Genomic DNA, 23042 nt, shown 5'->3' with positions numbered 1-23042 from the left:
CAAAAGGCTTAGTGTTATGAAAAGAAATGGAATGCGATCAAGAATAAACCACCCATCAGCTTTTTCCTCGGCATGTCTTTGTCTCGTTATTGCAGGTCAAAGGCGGAAATGAGACACACCTGCCGGGGTACCATCAACCTCGCCACAGCCAACATCACTGTGGAGGACTCCTGCAACTTCATCATTTCCAATGGGGGTGCTCAGACCTACCATCTGAAGGCGAGCTCAGAAGTGGAGCGGCAGCGCTGGGTGACAGCCCTGGAGCTGGCCAAGGCCAAGGCGGTGAAGATGCTGGCAGAATCCGGTAGGGAGCGAAGAACACTATGTCTGGGAACCTTTCTTCTTGCCCCTTTTACGCACAATTCTTGTTTTCTCCCTCATTGTCATTTAATTATCAGCCGTCTTCTAGGTATCTCAGGCTTCTCCTCATTTTGCGGTATTTCTCCTGGAGAAGTGGTTTTTAACTCAGGGCAGTTCTGCCCTGCCAGGGACATTTGGTAATGTCTGGAGGTGTTTTTCTTGTCAGAGCTGAGGGATGGTGATGCTACTGGCCAGGGAGGCTGCTAAACCTACAAAGCAGAGGACAGCCACCCGCAACAAAAAGTTATCTGGCCCAACATGGCAGTAGTGCCCCCGTTCAGAAACTCTCCTTTTGGCTTTTAATGCCAATTAACTACCTTAGAATTTTGAGTAATAATTATTTTATTCTTAAGTCAGCTTTAGGATTATCACAACTCGCAATTTCCATCTATCCTTACTTTTTACTTTCTCCCCACGTAGTCTGACGTAACTATTTGTTAATTGAGTTGAAACAATCTTCATAGACTGCCAAAAACATTATATGTGATATTTTCTATGAAAAAAAAAATTATTTTGCTACCTTAGTTTCACTCAAAAGAGCAACCTAATTATGTTTTGATTTTTTCTTCAAGAAAAATGGTCGGATGTCCTCCCCCCAAAACACAGCCCGATGTTGATAGTTTAATCACACTGGGCTTGGTCACCTGCCGACTTTTGTTCCTCTGTTGTTTTTCTTATCCTCTGCCATTTCCTGTACTGTATTTAATATCTATTAAGCAGTGAGCAGAAAATTCACTACTTTGTAAAATTTTTTGTCATAGGTTATGTTTTCACTTTGGCCCTGCCTGTCCGTAGCAGACAGGGCGAGTCTTTCGTTATTCCTTTTGTTTTGATTTTGGTGCTGTTGCTAGCTCCCGTCAAAGGAAGTGACTCTGCTGGAAAAGCACTTTGCAGTTACAAAAGTGTTATGTACTAAACCGAGAGTGCGAGGTACAATATGGCTGTCTGCTTGGCTTATTATTAGAGAATCATTTAACAGAAGACCTTGCACTGCTTTCATTGCGGTGGTGGCTTTAGTGTCAGACGAACCATCGTGACGTTCCTGGGCTTTCCTTCAGCGAAGGGAACTTAACTAGTCTCTCCGCGAACCGGACTTTGTTTACAAAGCTCAGACTGTGATTCTCAACCCATCTCATACAGGGCCCACTGATCGCTCAGCGGGCAGTAGTGGATTTGCATTACCAATCAGCTTGGCCCGGTGCGAACCCTCAAGTTAGAGTGGAAAGGCTCAATAATTCATTACCAACCCCAAGAGCCACTGAACTTCTCCATCTTGTCCTCTAGGTCGTTGATTCTCAAACTACCTGGGAAGCTTATCCAAAATGCAGATTCCCTGGGCCTTGCCTCACACCAGCCAAATCAAAGTGGCTGGGGGTGGGACCAGAGACTCTGCACCTGTGAGAGGAAACCCAGGTGTTTATGGTGCGGGTAGGCTGTGGACCACACCACAGGGCATCCGTCTGGTAACGGCGAGCCGTCCGTCGGTCACAGCACTGTGTGAGATGTGCCAGTTTGGTTGTGGGCGGAGTCAGTAGGGTTCCGACTCTCTCTCCCGGGCCTGGAGTCGTGTAACTTACCTTTTGCCTCTGCAGATGAGTCAGGGGATGAAGAGTCTGTCTCACAGACCGACAAGACAGAGCTGCAGAACACCCTCCGGACGCTGTCCAGCAAAGTGGAGGACCTGAGCACGTGCAACGACCTGATAGCCAAGCACGGCACAGCGCTGCAGCGCTCCCTCAGCGAGCTGGAGACCCTGAGGCTGCCGGCGGAGAGCAACGAAAAGATCAAGCAGGTCAACGAACGGGCCACGCTCTTCAGGATCACGTCCAACGCCATGATCAACGTGAGTGCAGACGGCGCTGGTGCTGCGGTGTGATCCTTTCCCCCGTCGATGTGCAATTCCTCCCAAATGCAGGGAAAATTGTAGTTGATAAAGCACAGAACGTTAGGTCTCACCCGGCTGCTCCAAGGGTTTAAGTTACATTGTTTGTTGCATGAACCGGAACGGGCGCTCAGATGGGTTGACTCTCAGGCTTCACTCAAATGGTCAGGAGGACACTGCTCAGCCGAGGTGTTAGCCGTCCAGAGGGCCAGCCCTGCCTACATCTGGTGGCGATGTTAGTGGCAGCCCTAAACCTCTCTGGGTTGTGATTTTGTTTATTTATTTACTTTGAACAGCTTTATCTCTTGGAGCTAAAAGATCTCGTGGGTCCTTTCCACTGTCACGTTCTTGAGCTTTAAGTTGGAGTCTTATCCTTAATGTTGTTAATTAGTTCCGGCCTGCAGTGTGGTACATGGAGGCTAGGTCAAGTACTAGTGAGAACCTTAGAATACTAAATAGGCCCCTCTTTGTCCTGATGTCAGGGTTAGTTTGAGGTGTAAGATGAAATACTCAGCTTTGGGCACTTTTTGTTTAAAAAGACGGGGCCAGCACTTCTGCCCCCTCGTGACACCGGCCTCGGTGGCCGTGGTCCGGGGGACACTTCCGCTACTGGGCTGCATAACTCTAAGTAATGCCAAAGCATTGCCACTGTTAGTGATGCGTTTCAGATACCAGGCGATCGGTATGAAATGAATACATGGTTTAAACTATGCTGTTTTTCCTCTGCCAGTGACTGATTCTCACCTGACAGGTTGTTTTAGTAGCTTCCAGTGAGAACACTAGAAGACGTTTCATAACACAAGTGAAAAGCATACTCTGTGAGAAAGGGCTTATGCAGGGTTTTTTTCTATCTTGTTAAATGCGATGAAATTACTTCACTAGAGCCAGATTCTCCCTTGTTGGGGGAGCAGTAATAAGTCATTTGCTAAGAACTAGTTCAGCTCACGTGGCTTCTGAAAATCAAAGGTCTTTCCTTGTGACCAAGGGAAAATTGAGTTTTTCTCCTTTAAAACCCCTTTGTTACTTAATAGAAAGTTATGATCATCTTTATTTTCATATCGTTTTCTGAGGTGTAGGAGACTTTCTTTAGCGCTCTGATTCACACAGCATAGAAAAGATAAATTATTTTGACCACTGCAGGAAAATCAACTGCCTCTGAGACTCTTCTGCTCATCAACACTGATGCTGTGTTTCTGATGTCTGGTCATGTGCTCCTTTTCCAAACTGTCATACTTCTCAGTGATTGTGTGCCTGCTTTTCTGGTCCTCTTGTGATCAGGAAACCCTCATAAATCATACAGGTCAATTAATCAATTCCGAGTCAGTATACTTTTTATATAGAACAACTCAGGACACATCAGTCTCCTGATGGCGAATGTTGCCTTTTATCCAATGTCAGGCAAACACACCCTGCTCCATGACGTTTTTCCTCTACTCTTGATGTGAAAACATTCCTAAATAAAACACCACTTGGTTGAAAGTTTTCTCATAAAACTGCAAGTTTAGTTTGAACTTTACCCTTGAAAATGTGCTCTTCGTTCTTCAGGGCAATTCTTCCCAAAGTTTGGAGTTTGTGTCAAAGGGAGTGATTCCTTGAAAGTCAGAGGGAAGTCGTTTCTCATTCTCGTCTCCCCTGGTGCTCTGCCTGTGCCCCTTTCATAGCCTGTTACTGCTTAAAATGTGTGTGTGTGTGTTTTTTTAATCTCTGTCTTGTTTCTTTTATACCTTTTAGTGATAATAGCAAGACCTTGAGAATAATGTGCATGTTAGAAATTAACATACTGGTGTGTCACATCTCTAAAGGGGCAGTTAAATCAAAGGAAGAACACATTTCATTCAGTTTCTTCATTGCTTAGGATACAGCTTTTCTTGCTACCAAAATGAATCTAACCAGGGGAGTAAACTCGACACTGTTAGTGTATCCATTTGCTAAGCCAGTGAGCATCTATCTCTTGAGCACCTTCTGTGTTCTAGGCACCGTGCTATGGGATATGAAACAAACGTGGATGTCGTCTCTGCCCTCGGGGAGATTCCTCTCAAATGAGGGGACACAGAAGTAACCAGACAGTTATGGAGTGTGCCAAGAGCATGACAGATGAGCACAGGCTGCTCTGGTATAGCACACTGGAGGCATTTAGCTCAGAGTGGGAGCATTAGAAAAGGTAACACCTCCGCTGAATTCCGAAAGACGAGGGAGAGTCTTCCTATGAAAAAAAGGGAATAAAGAGCTTAGGGCCCTGACGTCCACCTGCCTTGGTTAACTACCTGGATAACCCAGGCAACCTACTTCCTCTGTAACCTCAGTTCCTTTCCCGTAAATGGTGACGATACTAGTAGCTGCTCACAAGGTCGTTGAAAGGCTTTTATTAGATAATTGATGTGAAGCAGTCAGTAAAGTGTAGTTGTCTCTCACTAAATTTCAATTATGCTCAATATCATTAAAAGGAAGTGGCAGAGAAGCGTTGATCCAGGTAGAGGTGTGGCATATGCAGATCCCTCCCTCTCTCCCAAACTCTGGGAATTGCTGGTAACTGACTATTAATTAGTAGAACGAGTAGTAGCTAGAGATAAGGCTGGGAAGGAATTAAGTGTGGGAGGGGAGGGGGTGCAGATCGTACTGAATGGGTTTAGTAGTGAATTACAAGAGGGTAAGACTGATTTTGATGCAGGCTTAATATAATGGCTAACACCTTATCGAATGCTTACTGTGAGCTCCTGTGGTTCGAAATGCTTTACATATAAAGCAGCAACTCTTGAGGCAGTTGCTATTGTTGTCCTTTGTTTACCCATGAGGATGATAAAGCACAGAGAGGTTAACTGGCTTGCCCAGAATTCCATAGCTGGATAGTGGAATGGAACTGTGATCGGAGCTTCAACAGTCCAACTCCAGTGTGCATACTCTGTACTGCCTCCAAGTATGAGGGGTGACAAGTGCGCAGATTTTATAAGTTTTAAAGAAGAATCAATAGGACTTTATGATTGGATGTGGAGAGGATGAAAACTAAATTTGCGGAGGTCTCTTAGTTTTCTGGCTTGGGCAGGTAGAAAGGCTCTGGAACTCTTGTGGCATGGGGAATGCCCAGGGAAGAAGCAGAGTCAGAAAGGTAATCTGGTGAGTTCAGACGGGGACCAACTGATATCGAGATTACTTTGAGCCACTAAATAGGTAATAGAATGTTCTTTCTGGTCTGCAGCTCCGTGAGCACAGAGCTAGAGTTACTGATTTCGTAGTCATTAGCCAATAGTTGAAAGCATGGGAGTGGATATTTTATTTACCTTATGGTTTCTTTGTAACAGGGCATTGAATTTTAAGATTACACTGTTTACTTCTTTCATTTATTTATTAAGCAAATTCTCAGGCTCCTACTGTGTACAAAGCAACTAAGTTAGGACCTGGAGATATCTATATGAATGAACTGAAAACTGTCTTCAGGTTGCTTATGGTCCACCTGGGGAGAGAGTCACGATGCTGCTGTGGCCTAGGAGTTAGTGCCAAGTGCTGTGGAAATGTAGAGAAGCGACTGGCTGCTATGAGACTGGGGGAAGCATCACAGAAAAGTGACATTTGCCATACATCCTAAAGAATGAGGAGGACCGGACCAAGTAGAGGGAAGGGCTAGGAAAGGGTATTCCAGGCAGAGCAGTAGCACATGTTATGGATAGGCAGGCCCCAAAGAAATCTTTCTGTCCAAGAAGTGGTGAGTTTAGTGTGACTCCACGAGAAGGTGCAGGAGCGGGCACAGCTGCCTGCTGGTGGCCCTGCTGTGAAGGGCCCTTTTGTTCATGAGCAGTAGTTAGGATTTGGTCCCAGTACCCATGGGGAGCCAGTGAAGGGACTGAGATCAGATTTGTGTTGTCTCCACAGCCCCGCTTCCATCCCTCAGGTCGGCTTCCAGTGTTATGGTCGGTGGTTTCTCTCAGTGACCAAAATAAAAACAAAGTACGTTTCATCGCATTTGGTCTAATTCAGTGTAGATACTCTGTTCTCAGTGTCTGAATTCCTCAGCCCGAGGTGAGAATTATTGAAAGCAGTTATCCTATGCTTTTCCTCATCTTTCAGTTGCTAGATTTTTTTTTTCTTTTGGTGCAATTCACATAGCTGGCCTCTGTGGTGTTGCCGCAAATACTTCGCCTAGCTTTTACTGCTCATTTGGTATTTGTTTGGTCTTTACGATCAGGAAAATATAAATGAACCGTGGCAACCATGCTCGTTTTTGTTTCCACCCACCCCCCCCCGGAGTTGACCTTGATTGCATCATGGAGCTGGCTGTCCCTGTTACAGTGGAATAACAGGGAAAGTCTTCACTTATTATAAAATCTGCCTGTTCAAGTTCCCAGAACAAGGTTGCTTCCTGGGCTTGGCAGAGGCCGGAGGGGTGTCTCCGCTGGTTGAGTCACCGTGACACGTATTAACTGTCCCCTGCAGGCCTGCAGAGATTTCCTCCTGTTAGCCCAGACCCATAGTAAAAAATGGCAGAAGTCCCTGCAGTATGAAAGAGACCAGCGTATCCGACTGGAGGAGACCCTCGAGCAGCTGGCCAAGCAGCACAATCACCTAGAGAGGGCCTTCCGAGGAGCCACGGTGCTGCCGGCCAACACTCCTGGCAGCGCGGGCTCCGGTAAAGGTGAGACTCTGTCCCTCCGGGGAGCCTGTTTCAATGGGAGCCACGTGCTTTTCTGCAGGTGCTAGAACTCCACATTCTCCGGAGTCACTGACTCATGCGAAGCGCACCTGGAGCCGCATATTTCTTCTGGCTCCTCCACTGCTTTCTACCATTTGCCGCTCCGTTTGTGCTTAGTATTGAAAAGATCTGGCTGTGCCAGGTTTTGGTTAATATAGCCAAAGTAAACAAAGGCGGCTTCTCTCCCTGTAGATCAGTGTTGCTCCGGCAAAGGAGACATGAGCGATGAGGATGACGAGAATGAATTTTTCGATGCACCCGAAATCATCACCATGCCTGAAAATTTGGGTCACAAGTAAGTTATCCTTGACTCCACAAAAAAGCGAATCCATCAACAGGTTAGAAGTGTTTCAGTGGGATGTTTGCTGACATCCGGGCTCTTTTCCTTAAGTACGTGGAAAACTGTCAGCTTTTTTACCTGAACAGGTTGTCCAGAGAGGTTGAAATTCATACATATTCTATCAAAGTGTCCTTCGATCACCCATTAATAAGTTTGTGCAGTGTGCGTAGCTTTATAAAGACATAGAGAGGACCAATCTCTGGTTCCGGTCTTTGTTCTAATTGTCATGCTTCTCGTCCATATAGACGTACTGGCAGCAACATCAGTGGAGCCAGCAGTGACATCAGCCTTGATGAACAGGTAACTCTTTTCTGGGAGTTATCATGAGTGAAAGACGTGGGGTGCGATCCCCAAGGGTTTGCTAGTAGAGCACTAAGAGAAACAGAAAATACTGTTTTGTTTTGTTTTGTTTTTTAAGCATGGGGGAAGGGAAGGTTGTAAATACCAGGTTTTCTGTTCTTTGTGGGAGATTGAAAGGATTTATTTTTGTTCTTAGTACAAACATCAGCTGGAAGAGACCAAGAAGGAGAAGAGAACTAGAATACCATACAAGCCAAACTATAGCCTCAATTTATGGAGCATCATGAAGAACTGCATCGGAAAAGAACTCTCGAAGATCCCCATGCCGGTGAGGCTTCTGCACACCCGGGCTGCTGCTGGCAGGGACCCCTAGGCCTCAGTGTTGCTGTGACAGCCCTACTCACTTGTAGGACAATTTGTGGGGTGGTCTTTGTTACCCTTAGCATCATAAACCATTCCTTAAAATTATCTGCTTTAATTTGGGCTGTGGATCTGGTATGTTCCCAGATCACCTAGGACTAGACGCCTTTGTTCAATAACAATTATTTATGAGCAGATTCCAGAGCCAGCCCTGCAGGGGGCATGCAGAGATAAATACGGCATAGTTTCTGTTTTCAAGAAGTATGTAGGTTAAAGGAGGCAGGCATGAAAACAGGTAGAGATAGCATTTTCTATGATAGTGTCATTTGAAGTACTATACATGCAAAGGTTTGGGGAGCACAGAAGCAAAAAACAACTCATTTCAACCAGAAAGATGAGGACCGTCTCCATGGTGAAGATGGAGTTTGGGCCAATCTTCCTGCCTCCACTCATACCCTCTTCCAATCTGTTTACACTGTTGCCAAAGTGATCCTCTTAAAATTGAAAATGTAGTCATGTCACTCCTTAGCTTACAGTCCTCGACTGGATCCTGATGGCTTTGAGGGTAGACCAGATCCCTTGGTGGGCTTGGTCCTTCCTCCCCGTGGGCCAGGTGGTGCCACACACGCCCAGTGGTGTGCTCAATGGGCGTTACCTCAAGGCCTTTTCACGCGCTGCTCTTTCTGCCCGAAGTTTCAGGAGCTCCCCACACAGCCTCGCCACTTTCCTTTTGCCACGGCCGAATCGTACTATCATCTCTTTCGGCACAGCCTCAGCCCGCATCCGGGCAGAGTGAGATGTGTCTCTGTGCCCCGGGTTCCATCGTTTATGCCTGGGCAGTGGATGTCACTTGCTCATTCATCCCACAAGCATTTCCTGAGCGCCTGCTCTCTGCCTGTTGTCATGCTAGTGTGTCAGTCAGGTATAGGTTCAATATAAAGAAACAAACTCAAAATCTACTGGTTTAAACCAGGGGTCAGCAAACTATGGGCCTTGGGCCAAAGCTGGCTGCCATCTGGATAGCTCTCATGCTGACAGTCGTTTTATATTTTTAAATGGTTGAAAAAAATCAAAAGGAGGATGTTTTCTGATGTGAAAATTACATAAAATATAGATGTTCATGTCCATAAAGTTTTATTGGAACACGGTGACGCTCTTCATTACCTGTTGTCGTGGCCGCATTCATCCTACAAGAGCAGTGTTGAGTGGTTTTGACAGAGGCCATATGGCCCTCAAAGGCTAAATATTTACAGTCCAGCCTTTCATAGGAAGAGCTGACCAACCTCTGTCTTAAACAAATATTAGCTTCACTCATTTTCCTGTGAGAGCCCAGATGTAGGTGTGTCGGGGCTGGTACTGTACTCTGCAGTGTCAGGACGAGGCCTTTTCTTCCCTCTTGATCTACCACCTGGGGCCTCAGTTTGTAGGTCCAAAGTGGCTGCTCCAGTTTGGGCCATTAAGGTTTCATTCCAGTCAGCAGGAAGGAAAGGGAAGAAGGGAATGGTCTCTGCCTTGGAAGAATGCTTTCTGGAACTTAGTTACAGGCCCACAGCTGTTGGAGGAAAAGGCTGAAAATGAAGACTTCTATGCTGGGTGGCATCACCTAGCTAAAAAGCGGGGTTCTACCGCTTGTAGCATAGGGAAGAATCGATAGTGGAGGGTGGCTGCAGGTTCTGCCCACAGCCTGGCGCGTGGCATACAGAAATACAGAAAGCGTTCTACCCTCTAGGGGCTTCAGACCGCTGTGTGGTTTCTGTCTCATCGTGGACCGCTTCTTGTAGGCAGAGATTGTGTCTTATTGGTCTTTATAACCCTGATGCTTCGCCAGTACCCGGCATGTATAAACCATTCAGTAAGTGGTGAAGTAATCAGGTAACCGAGTCTTGGGGAACAAATAGATTTATATGTAAGTGTGTAGGATTTTTTTGTTAGGAAAATGTCGACTCCAGACAGGAAAAGCCCATGAGTAAGCACACTGGAGAAACATAAATAATTGGTTCACTGGGGGCCTAAAAAGATGGCCCACCTGCCTGCTGCCTTGAAGGAAGTGACTTGGGAACGTGGTCTGGAAGCTGGTGGTCTCCCATGTCCAAGGCCTTCGCAGCCTCAGAAATGCAGATCCTGCTTAGAAACAGTTTCTGAGGCGAGGTGACCTCTCTGTCCTCCTTAGTTCCGTGTTGACTTTGCCTCTAGGAATGTGCGGTTTTATATCTGTTTACCTGCAGATCTAGTCTTTGCCCTTCCCCTGCTCTGTGCTATGTCACAGGAAAGCTTGTCCCTCTGGGTCGTTTTTCTCAGGCTTCTGTGTCTTCTGGCCTCGAGCTGGGCTCCAGCAGTGCAAGGAGCTTGGAGCGGGGAGGAAGGGAGAAACTCCAGGAGGCTTACGAGGGTTTTAGCTCCCTCCAGATGCCCCCGGCCTCTCCACTGCAGTGGCATCACTGCCGCTCTTCATTCTAGCTGACCAGTGGTTATGGCTTCCTACCGTTGCTAACCTTGAGGTTGTCTTTTTTTGGCTGCCCAGCTCTCCATCAGCTATTAGAACGAATTCCCTGCTTCTTTCCACTTTAAAGTCCCGGATTCATTTGTTTCCCTATTAGCCCTCTGAGTGATAAAATGACTAATAGGAAAAACTTGGCACTTTTAGAGAAACTATGGTTCCTGGAGCAGTTGTTGGGGACAGGGCTGTGTACGTGAATAGTGACAATAGCTTTAGGACACACCGATCCTGGTCCCAGGCAGTGCCGTGTGTCTTATCCAGCTCAGAGCTAAGAAATCAGAATCCTGGCCTGACGTAGAACTGAACTGACACTTAGGGGTCATCTAGTAGTCGTGTAGTCACCAGCAGAGGACACTGCCCATCCTCAGTCTGCCTCAAAGTATGTAGAAATAATTACTTAACGTTGTCTAAAATTCCGCCACTGAGAGATTCTGCTGGCATAGGTCATAAGGCACCCTCTTTTAAAAAGACTTTTGAGGATTCAAGTTTTATCAGTCTGCCGTCCCTCAGCATGCATTTTTCTTATCCTAGTGCTCTGCTCACAGTGTCAAGGTGGCTTTGGAGTGTGGCACACTGGTTTGGTTGAGGGTCAGTAGGTCCTACTTCCCCTAAGAAGGCTGTTCTAATATTCTTCCCGTGGCTCTCTCATCATTGGGAAATTTTATAGAAATTTGTGGTATATTTCTCAAAGAAAAAGCAGGCTGCAGTATATTATTTATTTATTTGTTTGTTTTAGAAATGTACAAATGCGTAGAAACCTGAAAAAGCTTAATAATGGTTCTCTTTGGGTAATGGCACTTAAAGTAAATGTCTCCCTTTGTACTTTGTTTTCAAAGTTTGTTATAGTGAAAATTACAAGATATTTCATAATTGAGAGGACGGTAAATGTCAGGGGAGTATGTGGCGGGTAGGAGGTTGGACGAAAATGTAAAAAAGAGGTGGGATCATAGGTAAGAACAATGTTTTTGTTTGGTTCGTTTAACCGAAATGTTGCTCTATACCAGCACCATCCAATAGATGGGAAAATTTTTATTCCTTCCTCTGTTCTCTGGGCTCAGAACTCAGGCTGGTAATATCAAGGCTCATCCAACGGTATTGCAGATTAAATAAATTTTATGAACTAGCCTGGAAACCTACCCTTTTTTTTTTTTTTTTTTTTTTAGCATTTGTCAAAATACTGTTGTCATCTTAAATTTCAGTCAATTGAGAAGGTAACTCTTTTTAAAGGCGGGGAAGGTGGGGAGACAATGTCTCTTTTGTTCCCTTCTCTACACTCAGTGAGTCAAAGGGTCTGGCACACAGGAGGGCTCAATAAATATTTGCGGAATGAATAAGCAAATGAACAAACAAATGAACACCTTCTCCCTGACAGCAGCACACAAATATCCAGTGATCGAGTGCCCTGAGTTGGCTCTGGGACTTGAAAGGTGGAAACACTCAGCCCCCATTGTGAGCACTCCAGGTCCAAAAGAACAACCGTCCAGCTCAGAGCTGAGAAATCAGACTCCAGGCCTGATGTAGAACCGAACCGACACTTAGCGACCATCTAGTCCAGGAGGGAGTGGAAACTAACTTTTGTAATGTTTTTGTTTTGCTAACCAGCACTTGCCAGTACTTAAAAGTTACTAACCTTCCTTTCTTCCCTCAAGAATTTTAAATACCTAACTTTCTCTCGAGTATACTTGTGCTAAAATACATTTCCTCTTTTATTCATTCATTCAACACCTATTTGCTGGCAGTCTCCTACAGCTAGCGCATTGGTGACTCTTGGAGATGCAGTGATGAACAGAAGGGGCATAGTTCCCACCTCAAAGAGCTCGTAGTTAGTGAAATATAAATGAAAATGGTGACGTACACCACTCACTGACGTGCGCAGTTGACCAGGGAGAACAGATCGCTTGCGGATCTTAAGAGTTACTCTATTCAGCGAAGGCCTCTTCTCTTCCCAGCGATTTGCTTCATCATTGCGGCATCTCAATATGTTTGTCCACCTGCAGAAATTAAACTGTCTCTTATAGAGGTGTGGGCAAAGGTTTTTATATCTGTTCTTTTCCCGACAGGTGAACTTTAATGAGCCCTTATCCATGCTTCAGCGCCTTACTGAAGATCTGGAATACCATGAGCTGTTAGACCGAGCTGCAAAATGTGAGAACTCTCTAGAACAGCTCTGTTATGTTGCAGCTTTCACCGTGTCCTCCTACTCCACTACTGTCTTCCGTACCAGCAAGCCATTCAACCCACTTCTTGGGGAGACCTTCGAGCTGGACCGATTAGAGGAGAATGGGTACCGATCCCTCTGTGAGCAGGTAATGGCGCCTTGACACCGTGACACATGTCCTTTTTGAAGAAATGCATGACTTTTATGGTTGCTTCCCCGGGTACTATGTTTGCAGAAGTTCTGGTCCCTGTCACCCGGCCCAGGACTTCCGCATTGGAGGCTCTAGTGTTCACCTACTATTGTGGACATAAAAATGTCAAGTGTGAATTTTGGGTGTTTATCATCACTTACTAGACAGTATCTCTGCCTCGTCCTTTCTCCCTTCTTAATTTGAACCACTGATTTCTTCAAGGTGAGTCATCATCCCCCTGCTGCTGCGCACCATGCTGAGTCCAAAAATGGCTGGACATTGCGTCAGGAAATCAAAATCACCAGCAAGTTTCGAGGCAAATACCTCTCCATCATGCCCCTCGGTAAGGCCACCATCTTTGTAAGATATTAGTGCTCCAGGAACGGAAGGTTTTCTGGCATGAGAGAAGATCATTGGTTTAGACGACAAGAGACCAAAGTCTGATTTGGTCAACCTTGCTAGCTGGCTTTGTGCAAGTCGTTTAACTTCTCAGCTATCAAATGAGTGAGGAGGTGTGAGACTCTGTGAGGACCCATTCAGTCGTAAGGTTTTGGTCTTGTTAGCTATATGTAATGCATCTTTAAGTACGATTTTCCAAAGTAAATTCTAATATGAAAATAAATTATCTCTTAACTGATGTTGTTTCTTCTATTACCCTAGAAATCAGATTCTCTCTATAAATCAAAGTTCTTGTGACTATAAGGTTAGTTTCTAAACTACCCCTCCTGCCTTTCCTCACCTTTCTCTCCCTCTCTCTTCCTCCGTCAGATGGATTAGGTATTATTTATATAATGGCTGAACTCCAGGTAAGATGAAACTTTGTTTTAAAAGATCTTATTGGATCACAAGTTAATTTTGCACCAAGATCAAAAAGATTAGGCCTTGGAAAGGGAATCCTAATATGCAATGTTAGAGAATCTGTAACTTTAAGGGCAGTGAAATTACTCAGAAACTATAGCAGAGATTCTCGATACTCTGTTGAACTAGAGCAGCCACATTTGGCCATGTGTGTACTGAAGAGTGAATGCTGGGCTACAGAAGAAGCAGTACAAAGCAGATAGAAACCAAGAGGCTCCCTGAAGACAGAGCTGACAGTGGCTGCCCGAGCTCCCGTGGCTTTCTGTCTCCCAGTTTTGGTCTTTCATGAGGCATGGCCGTGGTGCTTGGCTATTGCAGTATAGCCATCTTCTTTAATAAATGTCCCTTTCTCCCAGAAACACAAAATGGAGCAGCTGTAGTGCAAAGTAGGAATTAGCCAAAAAAAAAAAAAAAAAAAAAAAAAAAGGTCAGGAATGTTGGCAATTCCAAAAGGAAAAAGGGAACTGGAGTGTTAACTGTCCTTTCATGTTAACATGCAAAAGGCCTTTAACTGAAAAGGAGACTGAGTGGTTTTGGTCTTGATCTTTATGGGGGATGTTTTAAAAAAGTCTAACTGCTTAATTCTCTTTGAAACTAACTAATAATTATAGAAGTATTAGGTTAAGAGTAGTAAATGCCTGGGATTATCACACCTAATTTGTAGAAGTTGGGTGTCAGTGGGCCTATAGCAGTGTGACTTTCCCCCATGGAGAAGAGTTTCAGGGGCCACCTGAGGCTCTTCAAAGAGATGGATTATATTTAGTTCTAAGGAGGGTTCTATATACGTTAAAAGTAGCAATAAACCTAACTTACCAGTGATGTGCTATACGTTTCTCTATAATTTGACTAATCTATAAGCATGGTCTAAGTGATGGATCTAATTTTTTTAGAGTCAAATATCTTTGATAGGATTCCATTCCTATGGCTATTTGAGGATCAGGTTACTCAAGTGTGTTGTTTTAAGTCCCTCCATCTGTTGGGACTGAATACCTGCCATGTACCAGGCATGGTTCTAGGTGCTGGGGAAACGTAAGTGAACAGAACTCAGACACGAGCCTTCATAGGGAAATTGAACAAAGACTTGACATAGTGACAGGGTGCTGAATGCACAAGTAGAGAGAGTGGCATTCCCAGACACTAGCCCTGGGGTGGCTGTAGTTCATACATTTGGGTCCGTGACTTGGAAGGAGAATTGTGCAGTGAAACTTTCACATTCTCAGTGGTACTCAGCTCGTAGGTGGTAAATACTGAGTTGACAATAAATGTCACTGAAGAAAGACACATGAACAGGATTGTGAGCAAATAGGCTGGTAGGTGTTTTTTTGAGGTAGTGGCAAGTGATCTGAGTCTCCTTGTAAAATAGACTAAAAGGTTAGAATTCTTGCAATCTGGAAAGAAGAATTTTTCCAGAAAATATGATTGAAGTTCGTAAAATGATGAAGACTATGGTAGAGGTAAATATGAATTTTCTCATTAAGTTCCAGGGTCTTGGAACTAGGTGATAACCTTGAAGTTTAAAGAGACAAATTTGGATAGGAATATTATTTTATGATTTTGGAGTTCTCTAACCCAAGAAGAATCACAATTTGAGAATGTGAATGAAACAACCATTCAGCCTGTCGATCTCTGTGTCAATGATACTACTGGGTTCCTTGGACCTTGAATTTGCCCCCGAGTGGTACTTTAGTCAAAAAATTCCCCTCGTATATTTTATCCATTGTTTCCAGTGTCTTAAGTTTTTTTAATAGAGTGTCGTAATAAGATACTAATAAAGTGTTTACATTTGTTATTGTTATTGATGAGGTAGAATTTACATCTCTTATTTTGGTATTTTCTGTACATCTTATGTGTTTTTCTATTCCTCCGTTAGTGCCTTCTTTTTGTGTTAAGTAGATGTTTTTCTAGTTTAGCATTTTAGTTCTCTTGTTATTTCTTTTACTATATTTTTTAAAGGTATTCTTGTAGTGGTTATCCTAGGTGTTAGTTAACTTCTAATAATCTAGTGCAGATTAATGCCACCTTTTCTCAATAGTGTACAAAACCTTTGTCACTTATGTGGATCCCTTCCCTTTTCCTTCCTTCATGCTTTTATTTTCCTACAAATTGTATTTTTTTACATTATAATTCCATCAACATAGTTTTATAACTTGCTAAAGCAAGTGGTTGTCTTTCAACTCAGGAGGAAAAAAGAATTGCAAGCAAAAGATATGTTTATATAGTTTTATTGTAGTTTTCTTTAATGATCATTTCTTTTTTTTTTCTTCATTTTTTACTGTAGATTTAAGTTATTGTCTAGTGTCCCTTTATTTCACCTTGAAAGACTTTAGTATTTCTTGAAGGGAAGATCAGCTAGCTATGCATTTTTTAAGTTTTTGTTTATCTGGAATGTCTTAAGTTCTTTTTTTTTTTATAAAGAATAGTTTGGCTGGTTATAGAATTCTTGATTTGACAGCCTTTTTCAGTATTTTAAATGTGTCATCTCACATTCTGCCATGGTTTCTGATTATCTTATTTAGGATCGTTTTTCTCTTGCTGCTTTCAAGATTCTCTGTTTTTGTGTTTTAATAGTTTGGTTATGATGAATTTCAGTGTGGTGCTCTTTGAGTTTATCCTACATGGAGTTTATTGAGATTCTTGGATGTGTAGATTAGTGTATTTATCAAATTTAGGAATTTCTGGCTACTGGTTCTTCAATTACTCCAGCTGTACACCACCTTGGGCACCTGCTGTATTAAACAGTTGCCCCTGATGGTTTGGTAATCACTTTGGAAAAGGCTGTTTGAGGGGACTAGACTCTGAGTCAGGTAAAATAAAGATAAGCCCCGTGAGTGGGAGTTTAGGAGGAACCACCACGTAGGTCGTTTAATGACAATTCTTTGAAGAGGGAGCTTTAGGGGAGCTTCATACTTGCTGGCAAATCATGAAGTGCCCCAAAAGTGTTTGCGAGGCCGCTTGCTGCTTTTCAAGCTACTGTCAAGCTAGGTGGAGGTAGATAGGAATAAAGTTGAAATGCCCGCCACAAAGCTCATTTTCCTTACTGAGATTCAGCCATTTCTTTTTGAATTAATGCCTTTGGTTAATGTCCAGAGTTATGAAAATTTGATTCTGATCATTTTTGCTAGTGTTCTTGATTGTACTGAGGAGCAAACATATGTAAGTCTTTACTCCGCCATCCTGGAGGTGGCTCTTCCCCTTCATACGGATTAAATGGCTCTATTTTTAGATCTTTAACTTAATGTCTAGTTTTCAAGACACAATATTACATAAAGGAAGGCAGTCATAGGACATTCTTTGTTGTTCCACTATTCCTGGAGCGGGAAGGGACACTACAGAACAGGTACATCGTCAGGGTGGGATATAGAATTATGGTATCGGGCTATACAGATGTTCTGATCGTTTTGAACTTCAGCTCTGGCATTCTCTGTGTGACCTTGGGCAAATGACTTGACCTATCTGAGCTCAGAGTCTTCCTTGGTAAAATGGGAATGTGGTAGGCTGCATAAGGCCCCTCTCCCCCAAAATACGTTTACGTTCTAGTCCCTGGAACCTATGAATGTATCATTTTACATAATGAAAGGAACTTTGTAGGTGTGGTTATTTTAAGGATCTCGAGATGGGGAGCTAATTCTGGTTTATTCCATGGGTTCAATATAATCACAAGGGTTGTTATGAAAGGGAGGCCGTAGGATCAGAGTCAGCGGCAACAGAAACAAGAGATTTGAGTGATGCTAGAAAGGGAACACAGCCAAAGGATGCAGGCGACTGCTAGAAGCTGGAAAAGGCAAGAAAGGAGATTCTCCCCTAGAGGTTTCAGAAGGATCACAGCCCTTCCGACACTTTGCTTTTTAGACTCTGACCTCCAGAATTGTAAGAGCGTAAACTGTGTTATTTTAAGCCACTAAATGTGGCATTGGTTCCATCAGCAATAAGAAACAAATGTAGGGGATAAAGCGACTGCAGCTGAGGTACCAACAGATATTTGAGTGCCACAGTATGCCAGGAAATATCGTAGGTGCTATCGTAGGTGTACAGCAGTGAACAAAAACCACTTTGCTCTCACTTAGCTTGGGTTCTTGTCTTAAGTAGAAGACAAAGCGAATATATAAATAATTTAATTTTATATAGTGGTAAGTCTATGAAGAAAATAAAGTGGAGCTATCTCAGAGGTTAATGGAGAAACGAGTATGCACGTGGTTCCTTCGATAGAGTCGTCTCTGAAAGGGTTACGTTTGAGCAGAGACCTAATAACAAAAAAATCAACCAAAAGATGGTTTGCGGAAGAGTATTCCGGACAGAGAGAACCCCAAAGGTAAAGCTCCGGTAGGGGTGGGGCGGGGGAACAAGTATAGCATGCGGGAGAAGCAGCGAGGCCGGCTCAGAGTGAGCGCGGGGCAGCGTGCTGGATGCTGTCAGAGGGTTTTCTTCCAATTGAGAGATTTGATGCAGTGCGCTGAGTTGATACGACATGTTTTAAAGAGATCGTTTTGACTAGAGACTTCAAGGGGCAAAAGTAGAAGCCGGGAGACCAAAACAGAAGTCGTTATAGAAGTTAAGGCAACAGATGATGGGGAATAGACTGCAGTGGAAGAGTCGTCCATTGAGCAGGAGGCGTAGGGTATGTGTTGGAAATGGTCGTGATGAGATAAGGTGTGAGGAGGACACAGCACAGCAGCGCCCTCAGCAGAGTGCCCATTACTGTGACTGGCATTGTCGCCGTCACTATCCCTGCTGCTGCAGCAGCCAGGACTGCTGTAATCTTTCGTGCAAGAAAGACACAACTAAGCCACAATTAGTGTTCTTTTCACTAGTGGTTACAGAGGGAGCTTAGAGTTACACCATTACTAGAATTAACTGTTTTATAAATATGTGTGTATATATATGTATATGTATATATATTTTTAAAAAACTTAAAATTTTTTTATTATTTTGAATCTTCAGTCACCTCTCTTCAAACCATTGATTTTGGTTTGGTATCCATTTGCGATTAACTCATAGGCACACGAGAAGACTATCTACTGAATACCTACTATGTTTCAAGCATTTTACTGGGCAAACACACATTGAAGGCACAACTAGATGTGATTATTGCAAGTTTACAGGTGGATAAAACCAAGGCCTAGGCAAGTTAAAAGCATCCCCAGGGTGCAGTACTACAGCGCCATTCTGGTACTGATACTGGTACATTCTGGTACCACTTGGATTGACACCAACCCCGTCAGTTAAAGCGTGGTCCCCAGCAAGTCTGCCCTCACTTCACATGTCAGCTATGTGTTTGGAGGGCCCCAGACCACCTGCACATCTGACCAACTGGCTAGAAATTCAGGGGTTCTCCCCCTCGAAAAAAAAAAAAAGAAAGAAATTCAGGGCTTCCCACAGCTCCTTCAGGTTTGATAACTGACGTAATGACTCAGGACTCAGGAAAATGCTGTCCTCGCTATTACAGTTTTATTATAAAAGGTACAAATCAGGACCAGCCAAATGAAGAGAGAAACATAGGGTAAGATCTGGGAGGGTCCCGAACATAGAGCTTCCATGCCCCCTCCCCATGGAACCAGGGCACCTCACCCTCCTGGCACATTGATATGTTCACCAACCGGGAAGCTCCAGCAAGGTTCGTTGTCCAGAGATTTTATTGGTGTTTTATTATATAGATATGGTCGATCGACTCATTGGCCACATGATTGAACTGCATATCCAGGCCTCCTTCCCTCTCTGGAGGGAAGGGAATGTCATTTCCAGGAGGTGGGGAGGTCCAGCCCTTATCAGGTGGCTCAAAGCCCCAACTCTCTAATCATGTGGCATGTCTTTCTGTCTTGCCCTCATTTTGGGTCATCTTGATAGCAGAAGCTATCTGGGGGCCCACCATGATGACTCACTGGCATAAACTTTCAATGTCACTGTGAATAACAAAGATACTACTATCATTGGGAAATTCCAAGGGCTTAGAGATTTCTTTCCAGGAACCATGGAAAGAGCAGACAAATTCCTTATTACACAACACAGGGTCACACATCTAGTGGAGCCAAGACTGAATCCTGTCCTGTCCAACCCCAAAGCCCCTGCTCTATCCATCACTCCTTTTCGTTGTTGCAGCCCTTAGATGGGTGGCCCCTAAGGTCACACAGCTAGTTACTAAAAATAGGGTCTGGCCCCCAGTACCGACTGCCAGTGTATGCTCCTTCCCACAATGCAATTCTGTTTTTTCACATCGAGGCGGATTTGACCTGTTCCTATAAATTTTGCAGCTGGTATGATGGACACAGTTGGTGAAAAGATTGGGGGGTTACTTTCATTTTTATTTCTACAATTGCACAATATTGCTTCCTAGATAAGCTGTGTCAGCTGTCAGTGTTATCATTTCGTTATGTTTTTTTCATAAATTTAAAAATCAGGTGAAAACATTCAGTCGATGCTTCCAACATCTAAGAAAGTTATAAATTCATTTTGACTTATTGTTTTTCTTTTAAAAGTAAGAACTATCAAAAGAAAATCAACCCATTCATATTTCTAGCTCACACAGTGATGTTTTTTCTAATATTTGGTTTCATTTATGTACCTCTCTCTGCTTCCAGGTAGTATCCACTGTATTTTCCATGCAACTGGGCACCACTACACTTGGAAGAAAGTTACCACAACAGTACACAACATTATTGTGGGCAAGTTGTGGATAGACCAGGTGAGCACAGGTGCCCATGCGTTTCTAAAGTTCAGAAGAATACCTCCTTAGGTACATCTTTGCAGTACTCAGGACACACAAACTGGCCCCAAACTGTTGTTACCTATCAGTTTCTCCTGGGAATTTCTCTTAGCCTCCTTGAGTTTCTGTACCACAAAGTATTGTTTATAAATGACCAAGTAATAACATTCATTGGGATTATGTCAGACACTATGACGGATACAGGAAAATAATAAACACGGCTCCCATTCTTCATCCTTTCTTTATTCATTAGACATTTACTACCAGGCTGAGTGCCAGGTCCTGGGGACACAAAGTCAGGTGAGAGACATTGTCTTCAAAGAGTTACTGTATCATTGACGATGTGACAAATATGTGTAGGTTGAAAGTATTTAACAAAATAGAATAAGAGATGTACTAATTAATATCTTTTTAATTGTCAATATGCTCTTAAGACAATGGTCACAGTAAATTCAGAAGAGGGAATACTGTCTGAGCGTCAGGAAAAGTCCCAGCTGTGTGACTTAAACTGCATCTTAAAGAGTGGCTTGGGACTCAGATGATTGAGAGGAGAAGAAAATGAAATAAATACAGTATAGAAAGGCCTGCCATATGTAACCTTCAAATAACGAGGAGAGTACTTTGATTTAAGCACGGAGTTCCTGAAAGGTACTAGTAGTGGAGGACCAATTTGGAAAAGTAAATTATTATGTAAATACCAGTATATGTGCTGAAGGTCAAATCATGCCACGTAACATGTGACACACACACACACACACAAAAACAAAGGTCGTTTGGCCTTCATTCCAACCTGGGATCCAAGGTGACATTTTCGGCCCCATCTCACAGTTGGCTAAGACCTGAATCTTAAACAAGAGAGTCCTAGAAGGAAGACTGAAAATAAAGAATTATGAGGCATAAGGTTGCTAGATATTCATTCACGTCATCCAGTCTATATAAAACTAATCCATGATTCTTTTCATTTTATAGTCTGGTGAGATTGATATTGTGAATCACAAGACAGGAGACAAGTGCAATCTTAAATTTGTTCCTTATAGCTACTTCTCTCGGGATGTAGCAAGAAAGGTAAGAGAAGTTGGAATTTAAATTTTTTCATTTAACATGTACCCCTTAGAAAGCCTACTCCTTTGGGACTGGAATGTGAAATGAGTGGGTGGGTGGATGGATGAATGGATGGATGAATAAGTGAGTAGATAAATAATCTAAATATATATATGTTTTCCTAAATATATATACATATATTTATCCTAAATACATATATAAATATAAATATATATACACATGTGGTGATTCAAAAAAAAGGTAAAGGAGAAAGTCAGCAAGAAAGGGGATCTGTTGCATTACTAAAACAAAATTCTTCTGGAAACAAGTGAGAAAGTAAAAGTCAAGAGCAATGAGAGACCAAAAATGGGGAACAGAGGAAGGACTAATAAAAGGATTACAAGAAGAAGGAGTGGGCACTTTGACCCTGCGAATGAGTCGGAGCACAAGTTGTGTCTTACCCCACAGTGGAAGGGTGCCGTGAGAATTTTGATGGGAGAGCGAAGAATAGTTGGGGATTTAAATCCGTTTGTGGCTCTCTCTGGTTTCTGGAAAGAAGAAAACACCATAATTCTGAGTACTAGTCAGATCCTTTTCCCACATATTATCATTGCTCCAAAACTACAATAAAATGATAATGAAACCTGTAACTCATGGCTCAGTTATTTTAAGCAGCTTAAGAATACTTAACAAAATAATTTGGATGACTCCATTGCATTTGTCATAACAGGATTTAACCAGCATTTACCCTAGGACTTTGGTTTCCAGAAGAGTCGTCAGGTAAGCTAACTCACGATGGCTGTGTTCTATACTCTAAAGCCCTGCTGTCCATCCTTGTAGGTGACAGGGGAAGTGACAGATCCATCAGGAAAAGTCCACTTTGTCCTACTGGGCACATGGGATGAGAAAATGGATTGTTTCAAAGTACAACCAGTCACTGGGGAAAACGGGGGTGACGCTCGACAGAGAGGCCATGAAGCTGAGGAAAGCAGGGCCATGCTGTGGAAGAGGAACCCTCTACCGTGAGTATCGGCGGGCCTGCTGCCCCGTGCTCCTGCGGCATTTCTGCCTCCCCTCCCACCTAATTCTGTGAGAGACTGAGCAAGAGAAATCCAAACCTGTGGCGAGATCACCGGAAGGTTGTCGTATGGCCGGACATGTAGCATGCCCTGTCCCAAGACACTTCAAGCTAATCACACCATATCTGCCCAGTCGTATTTGGTGCTTTCTGTAGGGTCCTTTGGATTGTGATTACTTTTCTATAATTTATAAAGCAAAACTATTTAGAAGTGGCTAGAAGGGAAGGATGCCTACCACCTGTTACCATTTCGCCTAAAGGCCCAGCAGCAGTATCAAGCTTCCTGAGATAACATATGGTGCTTTGGAAATAAGTGGAGGCCGTTTGTCTCCTGTCATCATTTAATATGTTGTAATACCCAGTCTGTAGTCAAAGCCAAGATTGTCCCAGGAAGAGGTTAGAAAGAAAGCAGAGGAAACAGGAATAAGGAGTTCTCGTTAGGTAGAATGCTTCATTCTTCCTAATGAACTTCTTCCCGCTTTCAGCTGAGCACGACGCAAGCCCAGGAACCTGGAACCGAATGATGCTGGGGAGACGATGAGCAGTGGCTCAGTCTGGGCCTCTGAGTCGCGGGGGAGATGGCATGGTCCTTGAGCCTTT

The 23042-nt window shown here is 43.5% G+C and overlaps 1 protein-coding gene across 1 annotated transcript in view; it reads left to right on the top strand.

Moving 5' to 3' along the window:
- The window catches only part of LOC107497337 (oxysterol binding protein), a 29654-nt gene that overhangs the window by 4985 nt on the left and 1627 nt on the right, over positions 1-23042 (top strand). The window contains exons 2-12 of the mRNA XM_016119026.2: positions 96-304; positions 1953-2203; positions 6668-6866; positions 7116-7218; positions 7509-7563; positions 7760-7891; positions 12481-12726; positions 12991-13111; positions 20199-20302; positions 21293-21388; positions 22205-22386. Of these exons, the coding sequence (XP_015974512.1) occupies positions 96-304; positions 1953-2203; positions 6668-6866; positions 7116-7218; positions 7509-7563; positions 7760-7891; positions 12481-12726; positions 12991-13111; positions 20199-20302; positions 21293-21388; positions 22205-22386 (1698 nt within the window). The remainder of the gene's footprint in view (positions 1-95; positions 305-1952; positions 2204-6667; positions 6867-7115; positions 7219-7508; positions 7564-7759; positions 7892-12480; positions 12727-12990; positions 13112-20198; positions 20303-21292; positions 21389-22204; positions 22387-23042) is intronic.

The sequence above is a fragment of the Rousettus aegyptiacus genome, unplaced genomic scaffold, assembly GCF_014176215.1.
Source record: "Rousettus aegyptiacus isolate mRouAeg1 unplaced genomic scaffold, mRouAeg1.p scaffold_m13_p_5, whole genome shotgun sequence".
In the NCBI taxonomy this organism is placed as follows: domain Eukaryota; kingdom Metazoa; phylum Chordata; class Mammalia; order Chiroptera; family Pteropodidae; genus Rousettus; species Rousettus aegyptiacus.
The sequence above is the reverse complement of the archived record's forward strand: the minus strand, read 5'-3'. Positions and strand labels throughout refer to the sequence as shown.